Source organism: Pteropus medius, unplaced genomic scaffold, assembly GCF_902729225.1.
Source record: "Pteropus medius unplaced genomic scaffold, Ma_sr-lr_union100, whole genome shotgun sequence".
Taxonomy (NCBI): Eukaryota; Metazoa; Chordata; class Mammalia; order Chiroptera; family Pteropodidae; genus Pteropus; species Pteropus medius.
The window spans coordinates 28,510,572-28,528,758 of record NW_024354502.1 but is presented as its reverse complement, the minus strand read 5'-3'; the positions used below and the strand labels follow the sequence as shown (position 1 = coordinate 28,528,758).

At 41.0% G+C, this 18,187-nt stretch overlaps 2 protein-coding genes across 2 annotated transcripts; one reads left to right on the top strand and one right to left on the bottom strand.

Annotated features, from left to right (window-relative positions):
* The first annotated feature begins 110 nt into the window (after positions 1 to 110).
* On the top strand, positions 111 to 5,017 carry TM2D2 (TM2 domain containing 2). The gene is made up of 4 exons (XM_039853526.1): positions 111 to 438; positions 1,256 to 1,343; positions 2,857 to 2,972; positions 3,932 to 5,017. Exons 1-4 carry the CDS (start codon positions 212 to 214, stop codon positions 4,143 to 4,145), a joined length of 645 nt encoding a protein of 214 aa, XP_039709460.1. The 5' UTR covers positions 111 to 211; the 3' UTR covers positions 4,146 to 5,017.
* Positions 4,246 to 18,127, bottom strand: HTRA4 (HtrA serine peptidase 4). The gene is made up of 9 exons (XM_039853520.1): positions 17,457 to 18,127; positions 16,915 to 17,014; positions 15,989 to 16,193; positions 14,987 to 15,181; positions 14,515 to 14,547; positions 13,016 to 13,130; positions 12,537 to 12,594; positions 9,529 to 9,624; positions 4,246 to 6,874 (listed from the first exon to the last, which is right to left on the bottom strand). Exons 1-9 carry the CDS (start codon positions 17,935 to 17,937, stop codon positions 6,709 to 6,711), a joined length of 1,449 nt encoding a protein of 482 aa, XP_039709454.1. The 5' UTR covers positions 17,938 to 18,127; the 3' UTR covers positions 4,246 to 6,708.
* Between the last annotated feature and the right edge of the window lie 60 nt (positions 18,128 to 18,187).

Here is an 18,187-nt window from a genome sequence, read left to right as displayed (position 1 = left end):
AGCAAAAGCGAAGCACAGCCCGCCCCCTGCGCAGCCTTTTCTAATTGGTTGTCAGGGGTTGGGCGGAGAGCCAACCTGTGCGCCCATTGGCTATTTGGCGGCGAGGAGCGGGGCTACGCGAAGAGGCCTGGCCAGGCCCGGCTCGGGTTGGAGGTGCCGGCCGGGGTTTGTAGTTGAGGAGGTTAGGCCGCCGCCACTGGCCCCGGAAAAAATGGTTCTGGGTGGTTGCCCAGTGAGTTACTTACTTCTGTGTGGCCAAGCGGCTCTGCTGCTGGGAAATCTACTTCTGCTGCATTGTGTCTCTCGGAGCCACTCGTACAACGCTACCGCGGTGCCCGAGCTTACATCCGCTGACGCCGCCCACCCGGAGGTCTCCGCCGGCGCTCCGAGCTGGGAATATGGCGACCCCAACTCACCAGTCATCCTTTGCTCCTACCTGTAAGCTACCCAGTCGTCGAGGCAGGTGGAGATAGAGATAGGACCAGGGATACACGGGTGTTGTGGTAGGGGAGTAGGAGAGGGAAGCTGCTTCCCCCCGCCGCCCCGCCCGGACCCTCTCCATCTGAAGACCTGATAGTCAACACGCGGGACGAAAATATGACAGATTTCTCACTCCTCTCACCCATGCAGGGGAAAACCTTGTGTGTCGGTGGCAGATCCTTTGAGATCCCGAAAGAGGAGAACTAGGGAGGAGTGACATCTTTTAGCCTCCGGAAGAAGGGTACGAGGTTGTGCCTTCTCTGTTCTACTCCCTTTAACCGAGGGAGGCTCCATCGTAGGTGCTAGTACTGCGTGGGGCACTAATGGAGTAAATTACTCCCTGCCTACATGACACCTCCTGAAAAAAAGCAATATCCTTACCGTTTCAGAACCACGTCATTTTTTAACATCTTTTTAGTCAAATAAGAAAAGGCTTTTGGGAAATGCAAAGAGAACTGAGAATTCTTTGGCTTCAATTTTTACCCTATATCCTCGTGGCTGTTAGCCTAGGGAAAAGATGAAGCCATGGCAGAAGGAGAATACGTGTAGAAATAGGACCAGAAACAACCCCACTGCCCCATAAAAGGGTCATTTGATGGCTATTTGACCTGCCATACTTCAGTTTATTTGACACCATCTCTTGTCTTGGGTAAAGAATCAGAATATTAAACCCCAGAATATTTGAAGAAATGTCTCTTGCCTGTTTTGATTATATAAATGTAAACAGCTGTTTGCAAAGACCATATGATGATCATGATCTTAATGGTGATTTCAGACCTGATGAATTCATAGAATGTGAAGACCCAGTGGATCATGTTGGAAATGCAACCGCATCCCAGGAACTTGGTTATGGTTGTCTCAAGGTGGGTTTTTGTTTTATTTTATAAACAAACTCTTCCAGAAACGTATTTTAAAAGTTACAGAAAAGTGTAAGAGTTATGAAGTTACTTTTTTGTAGAATTCATTAGAACAACTGTTACTAGAAATTTCCAACATGGCCAGGGTCAGTGGCTGAACAAGATACTTAGTTTCCTAAGGAAGAAACAGTTTCCGTGCCAAAACTACTAAGGTACAGAGACCGACCTGTCTCTGGTTTCTTTGGCCATTGAGATTGACAGCTTTGAAGCTAAAAAATGTCACTCTTGATATCCTTCAAGGCATGCACTTTCCTGAAAGAGCAAAAGAAAAGCTTATGCACTTCCTAAAATTGATGAATTGAGCAGTATCTTGTTACACATGCATTTGGGACAAAGCTCTTCCTGCCAATGACTTCTTTTCACCAGGCAAGCAGTTCCTACCTTGTCTTTGGGAAACAGATAGTGTCTATCAGTATATGTCTTTGCAGGAGGTTATATAGCATTCAAGCCTTTTCTAACAGTGGCCTCTTGGAATGGAGGGAAGCCATTCAGTTCCACTGATGATATCCCTAAAGCTGGGCACATGCTTTCTAGTCAGACTCCCAAAAACCAGTGAAGTTCATGTTCTTTTCTCCCACATAATGCAAATCAAAGCACAGGTATAACAGAATTATAGGAAAACATTCTTTGTACTAAATCAGATACAGAGGAATAAACCTGAAAGTCATAAAACCAAAAAAACAACTCTTACTGCAATCATGTAAAGAAATATTTTTAGTACAGTGAGATTTTTGTTCTATTGATAATATTGATAAAAGTTTGAGTTAGAATCATATAGAGATCACTTTCTTTTGCCCATTTTAATTAAAAACTGGATTGATCCTGTCAAGGTTCTCATGCTGTCACTTCCCCCAGAAGTCCCCGTTCCTTTGAGGAATGCTCCAACAAAAACAGTAATGAAGCACTTAATAAAGTGCCAATAGAGATTACACAGCTGTGCTTTCTCTTCAAGAATTCAGTTACACAAAGGGTCAGAGGTCCTGTTCTGACATTTTTGCTGGAATTTAAACATACCATAGATGTACTACAAATATCTGATAATCAAACATTCATGACTTAAATAAAGTCCTGGGTCCATTGATATTCTGAGTTCTTTCCTAATTATATTAATTTATAATACATGTAAAACAGACCTGTAATACACATTTTTATAAAATACCCATTCCCAAATGCTCAATAATGTGCTCTTTGTCCTGTAAATATAATTAAAGCATTATATCCCTCTATTCTAAATGGCATTTAATGAAATGGATTATAAATTTTTTAAAGTTTATTTAAAACAATGTACATTAAGGATGGACTAATTTAAAATCTCTTGAAATGTTACTAAATTCCTTGTTCTTCAGCACTTTACCCTAACTTTGTTAGAATAACTATTACCCTGAGTCATCTTTTATTAATATAAAGGTATATTTTGGTGAGGTTTTTTGTTTGTTTTGTTTTGGTTGTTATTGCACAGTTTGGTGGTCAGGCCTACAGTGATGTGGAACACACATCAGTCCAGTGCCGGGCCCTAGATGGAATTGAGTGTGCCAGTCCTAGGACCTTCCTACGAGAGAATAAACCTTGTGTAAAGTAAGTATTACTTTGAATGAGGTAGTTGGTACGTGGATGGAGGTAGAGCTGTTTTCCTTGCCATCTCCTGATGTAACTTTTTCTTTTACCTTCAGTGTTAAAGGGGCAACAGTATTACTACTAGGCATAATCCATGGATGGGGCACTGTAGTTATAATAGAGAGGACACAGGACTTGAGACCAGAGGCCATAAGTTCTAAATATCTCTTTCACCAACTAGCTAATTACCTATGGTCACCCAGAGGCTCTATCCCCTCATCTACAAAATAAGTTGGATGACCTAGCTCCAAGATTCCTATAATAGGCATAAATCCTATGAAAATAGACTTAGTATTTCAAGAATAAAGGTTTTATTATGAAAAGTGTGGGTCTCTCCCTGAAAATCAGTTTATCTTAAAGGATTAGGGTTATTTCTATAAATTCTGCTTGAAGGCACAGAATTTACTTATACCATTTCCTAATGGAGAGTTTATGACCATGTTTAGTGATGATGTTAGAGTCATTGCAATTGCATGCCATCACAGTATGTAAGACAGAAGTCTTTATGAAGACATCCCCATTTTTAGTTGTCACAAGACAGCAGGAAAGGTACATGGAGATGAATGTTTGTTTAAGGAAAGACACTTCGTTAGAGAATTGCATTCAGAACTATAGCCTCAGGAAAAGAGCCTGTGCAGGGGAGGAATGGGGGCCCTGACTCCACTCCTACCAGGATGCCTATTGTGCTAATGTGCTTAGTAATTTCTTGTGCAGTCCAACTAAATATTTGTTCTTACAAGTCCTCCATATCTTAGCAAATATGCTTTTGAGACTCTAATATCTTCCTTTGGGGGATGGGAGAGGGCAATAAGGGCGTAAGAGGCCACAGAGGGACTGGCTATACCATCTTTTCACTTTTCATTAATTATTAAGTATTTTCATTTTCATGTGGTAAACATCTTTAATTCCTTTTCTCCTAGGTATACTGGCCACTACTTCATAACCACTTTACTTTACTCTTTCTTCCTGGGATGTTTTGGAGTAGATCGTTTCTGTCTGGGACACACTGGCACAGCAGTAGGGAAGCTGTTGACACTTGGAGGACTTGGGATTTGGTGGTTTGTTGACCTTATATTACTCATTACTGGAGGGCTGATGCCAAGTGATGGCAGCAATTGGTGCACTGTTTACTAAAATTGGCTACTGTTATGGCCCAGAGAGGCGAGTCTTCTGAATTCATCTCTACAGGCTCAAAACTCTTCCTTGATATCAGACCTGACTATTACTTACCCTCTTTGGAGGGGAAAAAGTGGATTTGATTACAAAGCTTTCTTTGGACTGTGGATTTTCAACTCAGATTTTACCTTGCAGCCTAGAAATGACAAGCAAACAGTGTTTTGTGAACCAAGTTTGTATCTTTCTTCATGGATAAAATATAAAGGCTAGTGACTAACTTCTAAGCTAGTGGAAGGGTTTCCATGCTCTTTATTTCTGTACATGGCTATATCTTCAGTTCTCTGGAGCAAGTGGACCCAAAAGAATGAGCAAATAGTATTTTTGCCTTTTAACTTCTGTGACCCTGAGTCTTCATGCAGAGGCAATCTGAAGCTGAACCAAGGAAAATCTTCAGAAGCAGAAATGGCCACGGATTTTACTGTATGCTGAAATTCCAACTTTCTGAACTGAAATTGAAGAATAAATTTTGCCAATCTGGAATGCTGTTTGGGTATTCTCAGTAGGTAAGAGTGAAAATCAAAGTTAAATTTGTTTTGCTAAAAGCTAGGCGGTTGAAGTGAAATACCCTCTTAATAAACCCTATTGTTATACCATTATTACACTTAAGAGGCAATTTATACAGGAAATAATTTTTTTCATTTCCAGTTATGGTTTGAAAGCCAACAGTATCATACCTGTCTGAGTTGGGCTATCCTCTTGGCAAAATTTTCCTGTCTAAAAAGTATTATTTACCAGTTTAGAGAGCCCATATTGTTGGCTGGTAAAAAAAAAAAAACATTTCATATAAGTGACTATAAAACTATTCTTCACAATTAAGTAGGATGTGAGGAGCCTCATGCCCTTGGAAAGAAAAACAGACTCTTATTTAAAGGATATTATTACTGAGTGCTGGACAGAGTTAGGATATGATTTATGGGGACAAAGAGAAACTGAGAGTTTTCTACCAAAATAAGCATAGTACCAGAAGCTCTCACTGTAAGGTGCAGCAGTCAGTCATAGGGAAAGAGACAACCAAGTTTCCATATTCCCAAATCACTGGGAATAGAGGAAATATTTTAAATTAAACATGGTTTTTAAAACTTAGATCCCATCCTTTGCAATCTAAGTTGAAAATAACAGTTAAATGTAAAGTAAAAAGAGGACTTCATGAATAAGTCAAACTAAGATCCTAGAAACAATCAAGGAATAACTGTTCAAAGTTTAGTTTCATAATAATTGACTTAAATACCAAGAATCACAGTTAAAATAACTCTGGGTATGCTCTATCATTATTAAACAGCTTTCCTAAAAGTTTCAGCTTTATTACCCTTGATTAATATGATCATTGTTTTTATATTAAGTAGTGACAGTTGTATAAAAGTTACAACATTATTCTGTTCTGTCTTGAAAGTTCTGTACCACATTGACCTGAACCTTGTTTATAACAGTAATAACTAGTAGATTTGTATTCATAATCTCTATAAGGCAGTGTTTTTAAATTCTTCATGGGTCATAAAGAAACTGGACCTTCTCCCCATAAAAATGCACAAGCAGATAGACTAAAAGGGAGTCTAACAAGGCCATATTAAAAAAAGAAAACTCACTTCTAAGAAAATTCCAGAAAACAAACTAAAATTAAAATCTTACCCAAAATAATATACTCCCTTAAGCCACAAATTTTGCCTCATCTCACACTTTATTCTCCTTAAGGATAGTCACAAACCCTATAAAAAGCTGTTTTCTTAAATACACACACACACACTTCGGCGCTTTCAGATTTAAATCATTAATGTTGCAAGAGGAAGAGCTTGGGTAAAAAGGTAAAAGTCTGTAATTTATTGAAGTTTGTGTTTTATAGAAGCACTTCTCACAGTCAGAATAGCTATTGTAGACCAAAATTGTTTCCACTTCTAGAGTGATAACTTGAGAATCTTTAATATTCCTCTGTAACAATCTGCAATTGTCAGTTTCAATTTGATTGCTAAGTGAAGCCTATCCTCTGTATCCACAAATCCTGGCCAAATGTGATACAACCTGAAAAACTGATTGCATAAAGGAATATTATTAAAAACTTGATTTCCTTTGCACTTTGGATTCAGGTTATTTCTTAATATTTGATAGATCAATTTGTGTGTGTGTATGTATGTATGTATGTATGTATGTGTTATATGCAGTTTGTGGCTATAGAGAAGTTTTAAAATACTAAAGTGTCCTGTCAAGGTTAAATTAGAAATTGAGTCTGTTTTTCAGTTTTTCCCTATCTTTAAATAATATTTTATCAGCTCTCCAGACTTCCTGGCACCCATGTTCTTCTTCCACTTAGTGAGGCTTTTTAGCAGCAGTATAGCAGCACCCCAATCTAATGGTACCTGTGTGTGTGTGTGTGTGTGTGTGTGTGTGTGTGTGTGTGTGTGTTAAAGTATTCATTTTTCTTTGTAAGAAAGAGATCCCAAAACCTCTTGCCATCTTTAGGTTATCTTCAATACAAACCAGATAATATAGTTTTGGTTTTGTTAGATAATTTTTCTTTAAAGCAAGATACTTAATCAGTTATTTCAGGAGTGACTGTCAGGATCAAAGTTTGACTTCCTCGATGAACCACGATGGAAAGGGAATCATTGTCCTTGACAGCTTCAATAACATCAGTTGTGGTGGTAACAGGTTGACCATTTATGCTGACAATTACATCGTGGTCTCTCAACCCAGAGCTGGGAGGGGGAGAAAAAAAGGACCATGAAAATATAAGAGTTTTACTTATCCCTGTCTAGAATTTAGTATCTATCTCTTACGGCACTACTGTTTTGCTGGCATTAAACATATCAAACAGAAACCAGAAATAGCCTCAATCTTTTCGAATATGAGGGCTATTCTAAGATATGCTGTGAAATCACCTAGAGGCCAACAATCTTATTTACCTTTACAAAATTAATACTCTACCAGAATCATGTGTAAGAAGTTTATTCCTCCCATATATTAGATTTGGTTTGGAATAAGGAGTTTTTAGCTTTTAATTTCTATTAATCTCTGATCTCTATTAACCTCAATTATATTTCCAGTCTTAGCAGCAAACATGAAAAGCCCAAGCAATATATTTTCCCCAGAGAGCCCACTCTCTGGGGAAAACACTCTGATCAGTTTGATTTTGAGAGCCCACTCACCCCATCTTTACCCACAGTTTAAGGAACTAGAAAGTATGCTGAACTACACTACTAAAAGTTCTGCTCCCAGTAAGTCAAAAACCAGTCACCCTTCCATGCCTAAACATTTAAGGTTCTGGTCCTAGGCACCTTTTCTCCAAAGCTGTGATTGTATTCAGTCTTCAACATATTTGCTTCACATAGAATATATATTCTAGAAACAAAAACCACCTCCAAATATGTAACACTAGAATAAACATATAGGCATGCTGTTGATTTGTCTTCAAGTCAAAAATAAGCTTAAAGAGGGACATCAAATTAAGTGACTCCAGGAGACACCATTTAAGAGAAATGGGAAGCCAAAAGAATAATTTGGGAGGACCACCAAGATATGTGGAGTTTTGGGGGGGTTTTTTAGTAGAAATTTAAAGCAAGAGGATGTGAAAAGAAGTTTGAAGGTAGAGCTAAAAGCATGGAAATCCTTTAGAACAAATTCAGCTCAGGAAGGTGCACAAAGAAAGAACTTAATTCATGGTAGTTTTGTGAGTCGAAAAAGAAACCTGGAAATTATTAGTGAGTGCAAACTATACACCAAAAATGAGAAAATGAGGCTCAGGATAAATGTTCCACAGCTTGTAAAATGCTAAACTAGAACTTGATCTTGGGTCTTTCAGACTTGAAAAGCCATCTTCTTGCCCCTCGATCACTCTGCCTCTCAGAAGCAATAAATGCAGGTACAAAAGCAGGATAATGGATTAAGCTAAGTTCCATATCCCTGCTGACTTATTGTGTAATTCTCACATTAACCTCTCAGCTGCTTTCCTCTGTAAAATAATACATCATAAGACTACTGCAGGCTCCAATAAATATGTAAAACATTTTAAATAGTGCTTAGTGTATAGTAGGTGGTTAATAAATGCCAGTTGTTATCAATAATGTATCATCATCATTATCAGATATAAGTGAGAGAAGTCAGAACAGATTTTGATTTAGCAGTGACATCAAGCAAGCATTAACTCCCACATTTTAATGTGCATCCGAATCATGGAGATCTTGTTTAAAATGCAAATTCTGATTTAATGGTGGGCCTGTCATTCTGCATCTCCCAAAAGCTCCAGCTGATGCTAATGCAGCTAGTCTACAGACCTCATCTTGAGAAGCAAGGACATGGAGAGCTGAAATAGCTTTGGCCTTAAACCGGAGGTTTAAGTGTGGCGGGTGGCAGGGATCGGAACCAAAAAAGTCTTAAAAAGCCTGTGACAAACCAACCATGAGACCTAACACTTAGCTATTCTGAACAGTTAGTACCCAATTGTTTCTTGCCCTTATTAAAAGAGTCGTCATAATCGTAACAGATTGTTGAGCTCTTGAAAAACAAAAAGAGAGAAGGACAGTAAAGTGTAAGAGAGAGACCCAGGAGAATAACTGGCAGAAAAGCCTCTTCCCTCAGTAGTTAGTATAAATGCTCAAAACAACAATAAAATCAACTGGAGCTTTTTTTTTTTTTTTTGGAGAGCTACTCTAGCCTTTGTTTTATTCACTTTATTCCTGTGTTTGCTTATTTGTTTATTTAGTGGTGGCCTCAAATACTGTCACCCAGAATTCAAAGAAAAAAGTGTTTTAAGGTACCTAAAATTAAATTTATGTTATTAATTCATATCATGAATCTTTGGGCTACAGAGAACCATCCCCTTCCCCCGCCTTCCCAAAAAAAGGCCTTAAAGTACACAAGTCTAAATCAGCAGTACTGTCCAATAGAAATGTAAGCCAAGCCACGTATATAATTTTAAATTTTCTGGTAGCCACATTTAAAAATTTTTTTTAACTAATTTAAAAAATATATCTTATTTAACAATATGTCTTAAATATATTAATGTAATATTTTAATAATTATTAATACACATTTTACACTGTTTTAAGTCTTTGAAATCTACTAGAAACAAGTCAGCAATAATACCTTACACAATGCAATGATTAAAGTGAAAGGCAGACCTCTCAAAACAATAACAAGTGTGTTTAATGGAAAAATGTTTTACATTGCTTCTGGGTTTTTTATTTAAATAAATGGAACTTTTGAAAAATTTAAAATTTAGTTCCTCAATCACACCAGCCACAGCTCAAGCATGTAGCCATGTGTCAGTAGGGGCCACTGCACTGACCAGCACAAGTCTGGAGGCTGCACGTTTCCCATGTCACACATGGGCAAGGGCCTGAGCTGCTCTTACCTTTCAGCAGCTGTTCCTTGAATCACTTCATATACAAAAACCCCAGAACTCACATCAGGGAAATCTGGATTTTGCCTTTTCATGTCTTGAAGAAGGCTAAGAAAAGTAAGAGTTTTCTCATAAGGTTAAAAAGCACAGTGATTTAATCTCCTAATTCCTGGGCAAAGCCTCCGAGTCTCAGTAGGTACTCGTCTTATTTTCCCCAGCTTTATCGAAGTATAACAATGAGTTGCTCATATTTACACTGTACAATTCAATGAGGTTTATTTTTTCAATTATAGTTGGCATACAATAATGTTAGTTTCAGTTGTGCAGCATAATGATTAGAGCTCTATATAACTCACGAAGTGGCCACTCCACTAAATCAGGTACCCCTCTTCCCCCTTACATATTTTTTACAACATTGTTATTTTCCTTATGCTACACTTTATATCTCCATGACTATTTTGTATCTATCAATTTATACTTCTTAAACACTTTGCCTTTTTTCACTATCCTCCCAACTGCCCCCCCATCCCTGTCTAGTTACCCTCAAAATATTCTCTGTATCTATGAGTTTGTTTCCATTTTGTTGTTGTGATTTATTTTGTGCTTTAGATTCCACGTGTATGAGAAATCATATATTTGTCTTTATCTGCTTTATTTCATTCAGTGCAATACCCTCTATGTCTGTCAAGGCAATATCTTTTCCATCCTCTTCCTTTTAGTCTGTGGGTGTCTTTTAATCTGAAGTGAGTCTCTTGTAGGCAGCACATGTAGGGATCTTGTTTTCTTATCCATTCAGTCACTCTATCTTTTGGTTGGAGCACTTAATTCTTTTTCATTTGAGGTACTTGTTGATAAATATGTAGTTATTACCATTCTTTATTCATGTTTTTAATACATGGTTTTTCTTCTTAAAGAATTCCCTCAACAATTCCTGTAATACTGGCTTGGTGTTGATAAATTCTCTTAGCTTATTTTTGTCTAGGAAGCTCTTTATTTGTCCTTCGACTAAATGATAGCTTTGCTGGATAAAGTATTCTTGGTTGTAGATCCTGGCTTTTCATCACGTTGAATATTTTGTGCTAAGCCCTTCTGTACTGCAAAGTTTCTTTTGAGATATCAGCTGCCAGCCTTATGCGAGCTCCTTTGTAGGTAACTAACTGCTCTTTCTTGCTGCTTTTAAGATTCTCTCTTTGTATTTAACCTTTAGCATTTTAATTATGAAGTGTCTTGGTGTGGGCCTCTTTGGGTCATTTTGTGGGGGGGACTCTGAGCTTCCTGGGGTTGTATATTTCCTTCACCAGGTTAGGGAAGTTTTCTATCATCATTTCTTCAACTATATATTCAACTTCTTGTTAGCCTTCTTCAGGTACCCCATGACACAGATGTTGTTACCGTTAATTTTGTCCTATAGGCTCCTTAAATTATTATTATATTCTTGGTTACTTTTTTTTTTTTTTTTTCCTGTTCTGGTTGGGTGCTCTTGGCTTCCCCATCCTCTATATTGGTGATTCAATCCTCTTCTTCCTCCACTCTGTTGATTCCTTCTAATATACCCTCCACTTCAGATAATGTATTCTTCATTTCTGACTGGTTCCCTTTTATAATTTCCATTTCCATTTTTATGTTTTTTATCTCTTTGTTAAAGTTCTCACTGAGTTCATACACACTTCTCTTAATTTCACTGAGCATCTTTATAACTAGTGTTTTGAACTCTGCATCTGTTAGATTGCTTGACTCCATTTTTCCTTGATCTATGTTCTTTTCTTTCATATGGTTTCTACTTCTTTGTCTTCCCATTTTGGCCTTTCTGTGTCTGTTTCAGTGTAGTAAGCAAAACTCCTAAGTCTCCTGGTCTTGTTAGCGCAGCTTTGTGTAATAGGTGCCCAGTGGCACAGACCTGAGAGGGGTTCAGCTGCAGGCCAAGTTTAGCCCCAGCCTGTGCCCTTCCAGGGCCACTTGTTAAGATTCGGCAAGCAACTCCCAGATGTCGTGCTTATAGTTGCCTCAAGAAGCCACACCAGAAACTGAGATCCGATGCCTCGTGAGTCTTGGTGCTACTCAGCAAGTGGCACTGGACTCACCAAGGATACAACTGAATGTGGCTTGGGTGGTGCCACACATTGGAGACAGACAGAATTTCAGGGAATCCTCTGGGCAGAGAGACCTCTGTTATCCGGTTTGATGACGTCTCAGCCATGGTGGTGCTGCATCCACACACTGGGAAAGGGGAGGGCTCAACAGAAGAACAATGGATACCACCAGCACTTATGCCAGGTAGAAAGCTTCGCCTCCAGCCCTTGCTCCAACAACTCAGTGTCTCCCTATAAGTCTCTGGTGACCCCTGAGCAGCCTATGAGAACTGGTGCTCAGAGCGATCAAGTCCACTGTGAAAGTCCGGTTGCAGACCCAACCCCTTTAAGAGGCTTCTGCAGCTGCTGGCTGCCACTGCCATAGCCTCTGTCCCACTCAGCCTCTGGGGACCCAGCAGCCTTGTGTCTTCGCCCCCTCCTACCTCCAATCCTTGTAGGGTGATTTCTTATTTCTCTCCCTAGTTGTAGGGCTTCTGTTCATCTAGACCCCCAGGCAACTCTGCTTGCTGTTTGCTGTTTGCTCCACGTTTCTGTCTTTGATGTGGTCACAAGAGAGGATGAGTGAAATTCTATCATCTATGTGATTTTGCCCAGTTCAGTACTCTCGTTTTTTCTCTCAAGGCTCACAGGGGCCAGAGGGGACTCTATCAGGCGGGTCACACTTATTCTTCCCTGAGGGTGCTCCAATTCTCCATGCCAAAGCCTAGAACCATTGGACATTATAAAACATAGCCACAGTGAAAAAAAACTACTGAAAAGTACAATGAATACTGGTGCAAGTTGAGGCACATACCTACCCTGTGACAAATAGGGCCTATGGCCAGAAGAGTACCCAGCTGTAATCTAAACACTTTAGTTTCCCTGTTAAGACTATAAAGCTACAGCTTTTGCTTCTGAAAACAACCCTGACATATTCAAACCTATGCTTACTTCATAGTGAGGGGCAGCATTCGCAAACCCAGATATTTCTTCTGTGAAAGAGCCTTTCCTGGAAAGAAAAATTATAATGTGTTACCAACAACAAAATTTCTCTCCTTTTGGCAGATTTTAAAAGACACCAGAGTCACAGAATATCCTTACCATTATAGCTGCCTTTTTAGGCTGTCAGCCATGAAATACGTGACTCAGAGAACTTTTGTCATTAACACAGACACCACTCCTATCTACCTCCCCACCAAGTCCTCAGGTTTCCTTTCCATAATAGTTCAATCCAGATATTTCTGGGTACAATTCATGACTGGTTTTGTGATTAGTTCTCCACGTTGCTGCCCAAACCACCATGATAGGGTCTGAGTTCCAGTGGCTCAGTATTCTACAGAACTGAATTGTGTAGAAATGGCTTTCTACACAATAAATTGAGCGCTCCTGAAAAACATACAAGGGGAAAGAAAAGTCTTAACTCCCCTTACCTTTCAACTGGCGCTCATGGAATTCCTCCAAGAACTGTCGAATTCGATCTGAAGGAATTGCAAAGGAGATTCCTGCGGTCACCTTCAGTGTATTTATGCCAATAACATCACCATCCTGGCAAGGGAGCAGACATCATTCAGTCGCCAAGTTGTGCAAACTGAACGACATATAGGAAGAAGTGAAGCTAGTCACTTGCAGTCGGAGTACAGAGTACAGAGGGGCTAGAGGAAATGCGTGCTTCTTCAATAGAGAGCAATGAATGTTATCTTACAGGGCTCACAGTATGATAGGATAGTAGTGGGGACCTACACATATGCAAATTCCTGCTGAGGAATTTTTTTATCTTGGAAAAATCTTTGAAAAAAAATTTTTCAACCTTTATTTTTTCCTTCGCCAAATTACTTTGATTTGAAAAGTGAACCACAGTTTATATATTGACCCAGACAAGAGGACAAGGAATATTTGCCTTTTCTAAAAATAAACATGGAAAAGGCAAAAAGCTGTTGGACTTTCAGCAGCATTTCAATGAAATTATTCATAAGAATTAACAAATTGACCTTAGGAAAAAAACTCTACTAAACCAAAGCTATGAAGAGAGAACTACTTTCCTCTACGTGTACTTCATCATCCTCTAGCCTTTATTAGGTAATGGAAAGGATAGAAGACTTCTAATCATATTTTAAAAACTCAGATTATAATTCAGTAAGTCTAGTATGTGGTCTGAAATTCTGCACATCAGCCCTGTTCTAGTAAACTCATTATCTACTGGAGAAAGAAGGCACAAAAAAATTGCATGCAATGTTATGAGTAAAAAGCACTCAGTAATTTCACACACAATTCATCCTCCTACAAGCAAGCGTAAGATGTAAAGAGAAACCAAAATCAATCAGCTCAAAGGGAGTCAGAGAGCATGATCACAGACTGTGAGTCAAACAGCACTGCCCTCTCATATTTTCACATGTATTTGAGCAACTAGAAACCCTGGCATTTTCACTAGAGATATTGAATAAATTTTAAGAATTAAATACATGACAGAGCAATGAATTCCTGTTGTGGTTTCTCTGTCATCTATAAGTTGGTCAAGACTAAAACCTGGACAAGTTATATCATGAAATTAACATTTTGGGATGAGAGTTCTTCATATGCAGCAATGAGAGGTCTTCAAGGATATACATTACATAGTACAGTTGGTCATTTGACATAAATTTGGGTTTAGTACCCAAGACTTTTTTTAACTATCCAGTGAAAATAGAAAGCATGTGAAAGAGTTTTAAGTGTAAGTAAACCCTTGCACTCTCAGTTGGATGAGCTCACACACCAGGATGACAAATCTATCATAGATCTTAAATTTTCCTAACCGTTTACTTAAGATGGAATCATAGAAAAGCATCACACCACAAATCTACATGAGAGTGGCATCCTAATCTGCATCATGGAATTTGTAAAATCTTTGAAAGTTAGTTAATGACATGAAGCAGCAAAGAAAGTAGCCACTTACCAAGTTCACCAGAGGCCCCCCAGAATTCCCGTGCTGAAGAGAGAATTTGAAAAAGCCATCAGTACTTTTCTCCTCATCATTTTTACATTATTCCTAGACAGGTTTACCAAAAGCAACCCATTCTAGTGAGCCCCTGTTACCCCAAGGCAGGCAAAGTTGCCCCCGCATCATCAATACTGAAGTCAGTGCAGGTAAAGAACAACAGCAAATGAACGGCCACCTCCTACAGCAGTGATGACCTCTATGACAGACCCTAACAGACCACCAATATCATGGATGCTATCCTTATGCTAGGCATCACATCAAACAGGCTGAACTCTAAGAACGTGGCATCACACCCCTCTCATAAGGATCTAATTGAACTCTGAACATCCCTCGAAAGGCCAAAGGGAAAAGCAGACACTCTGAAGTGTTTTTCTCACTGCATTCACAGTATCATAAGGGTTCATAATGGCCCTCCCAAGTGACTTACATTAATTATGGCGTCAGTTTGGATATAGTCTATGTCTGAATCCTTCAGCCCCAGCTCTTTGCTTCCTCGCTGTGTAGTGCTGACAATGCCTGCAGTCACTGTGTTCTGCAGAGAAAATGGACTGCCCAAGGCCACCACAAACTCTCCAGCCCGCAGGTCAGAGGACCTTCCCAGAAGCAATACGGGGAGGTTAGTCTGCACATGGGCAAGAAGGGTTGGGGAGGACAGAGAGGTGAACAAAAAAATCAAGAATAGATTCAACCAGTATGTGTGTACAACACATATATGACACAATCTTTGTCATTTTGGCATTTACAATCCAAGAATCACACATCCAAATAGGTTCTAGGACTGCCTGATGCTTCTTTCTCACATTCCAACTACCACCAGTAACTAAAATGATTAGGATCATCTCTAAATCTAAAATTATTGCTTTGTAGACATTACTATAAGTAATGCATGAGTGAAGTAACTGATGAACATAAACTAACATTAGCAATTTACGTACCATCATTCCATCTCAAAAGTTTACAGTCAAACTTTAATGTGCACACGAATCACCTGGGAATCTTAAGAAAATGCAGATTCTGATTCAGTAGACCTGGGTGGGGTCTGAGATTCTGCATTTCCAAAAAATTCTCAGATGATGTCAATATTGCTGGTATGCACACCACACTTTGTATAGCAAAGACCTCAAATGTTCCTTAACAGCTCTGAATCCATTGGTCATTCCTGGTACTCTAAGATAAGCAGAGAAATAAGTTTCCCAGAAGAAGCATCTGTTGAAGAAGGCAGTGAAGGAAACAAACAAAAAAAAAAGACTGCTGGATAGTTAATAGAAATTGTTAGGGATATACAGACAGGCATGGAAGAAAATAGAGAGTAAGAAAAAAAAAACTAGAAAACAGCACATACTGGGTAGAAAAGATGGGGAAGAAAAACTGAGCAAACTGAGGAATATCCCCAAATATGCAGACTCTGATTTCACTCTGGTATACTCACATTTGGCTCAATCTTAATTAGTGCAAGATCCAATTTATGGTCAATGTCCTTGACAGTGGCTTCATACTGGACCCCACTCTGGAGCTCCACCTGGATTCGCTGATGGTTGGTGAGGACGTGGGCACTGGTTACAATGAGCCCATCCTCAGACACTATGAACCCAGAGCCACTGGATGCAGGAATATCCTTGTTGCTGAGAGGTGACCTGTCTCAGCAAGACGACAGTATAAGCTGAGGGCAGGAAAGTCAGGGGATCCACCGCAGTCTGGAAACACCAGAACCTCACATTTATCAAGCATACCTCCACCAGTTTTCTCACAACTTTACTTTTCTCTGTGTGTTTCTGTTCTCTCCCTGTGTTACTGAACTCTGCATGTTCAGTGCCTTGGCCATCTCCTGTGATGTGGCTGAGAGCTGATTCCAACTCTCCTTTTCCAGGATCACTTTCTTCTCCAGAGCTGGTCAGCAAAGCAACCCTCTGCTTCAGAGAGGCCTAACCTAATCACAATACTGTGGGAAATTACCGAGGTCCCAGGCAGAGAGGGAGTCAAAGAAGTCTGCTTCCTGTTTAGGTTCCACTACTAACTAGCCTTGTGACAGAATTTCCTTCCATGCCAACGCAGAGGGCTGAGCAAGAACACCATCCAGATGCTTTCTAGCTCTTGCATCTGATCTTCAATTTTGCCCACGGGAGATGAAGGACAGAGAAATCCCAGCCCCCTATGTGGGGTGCAGTACCGAGATTTGGAAGTCGGAATCCTTACCCTTTCAACGCCCCTGAACAGGTTATTCGACTGCTTTAAGCCGCGATTTCCTCTCAGCGGTTTTTATGACTACATGATGCTTTTAAAGCGGTAGCTCAGAGCCTGGAGCACGGAGGCCCTCAGGTCAGCCGGAGACTGACGGCTTCCTCCTACTTCCTTTACCTGCGGAACAGCTGCAGATGAACCACGGATGGTGCCACCTTCTCCACCACCGAGGCGATGAAGTTGTACTTGCTCCTGGGTCGGCCTGCGCCTCTAGTCCCTGTGAAGAAATGCTCCATTCTAGGGGGCGGCAGAATCCTCGAGGCCTGACCGTCTCAGGGGTCTGATCTCAAATCTCTGTCTCTCCCCTACCCCTCTCTCCACCTTCCCTTTCCTTCCTCTTTCCTGTTCCCCCTCCTGTTAATTCCATGCAATCCTGTAAAGGTACGCCTTTGAAAGAACCAGACCCGCCATCCCAGTTGGAAAAAATTTTGTTAAAGGGAAGGCGGCATTCAACATGTGCGGGGAGGAAACGGGGGAGAAACCACTTGGGAACCGGTAAGGTTCTTTCCTAAAGAGGAAAGAAAATCGGGAACAAGGAGTGGAATCCCTGAGGCCAGTGGAGCAGAACAGAGCCGAGACCACGAGGAGCTGCGCAATTGAAATACGTTGCTTAAGAAAGTTCCAAGACTGCTCTGAGAGAGCGAGGCCCTGGCGCTCACCTGGATCCCCACAGTCCCCTTTCTGCACCGGCACGGCTGGGAGTGCGCCACGGCGGCGCGCGGCACGGTTTTCGGCGCGGAGCGCGCACAGGCTGGGGTAGGTACGCCCGTCGCTGCCGCATACGGCGGCCCCCACCGCTGGGCAGCCGCAGGTGCCCAACCGAGCACCGCCCAGGCGCCGGGGACTGAACGGCGCTCCACACTGCAGCCCTGGGGCACAGGGTCGGCCGCGCGCCCCGCCGCAGACCTCGCCCTCCGCCGCGGCGCACACACGGCAGCATTGGCAGCGGTCAAGCACCGGCATTGCCCCAGAAGAGCAGGTGGGTAGCGGGGGGCAGCGCATCGGCTCGCAGGCCACGGGGCAGAACAGCGAGGTCCAGGTCCTCTGAGCCTCCACCCTGGGCACAGGCACCAGAGGCGGCAGCAGCCACAGAAGGAGGAATTGTCCCAGCCCAGCTAGACACAGCAGAGGTCTAGTCATCGTGCTTCCTTCTTCGGTCTCACTTTTTCAATTACTTTACTCTGGACGCGCAAACGCTCTTAAATGAGCAACATTTTCTCCCAGCTAGGGTGCTGCCTCCACCAGCCCCCTGACTTTAAGGGGCAGAGCCTGGCAGACCTATGCACACACACACCCATCCATCTTCCCATCACCCGTCCCTCCCCCGAGACCACATCCACCCCCAGGCAATAAAGAGAGGTCCCTACCCTCAGCAGGAACCCACCTCGTG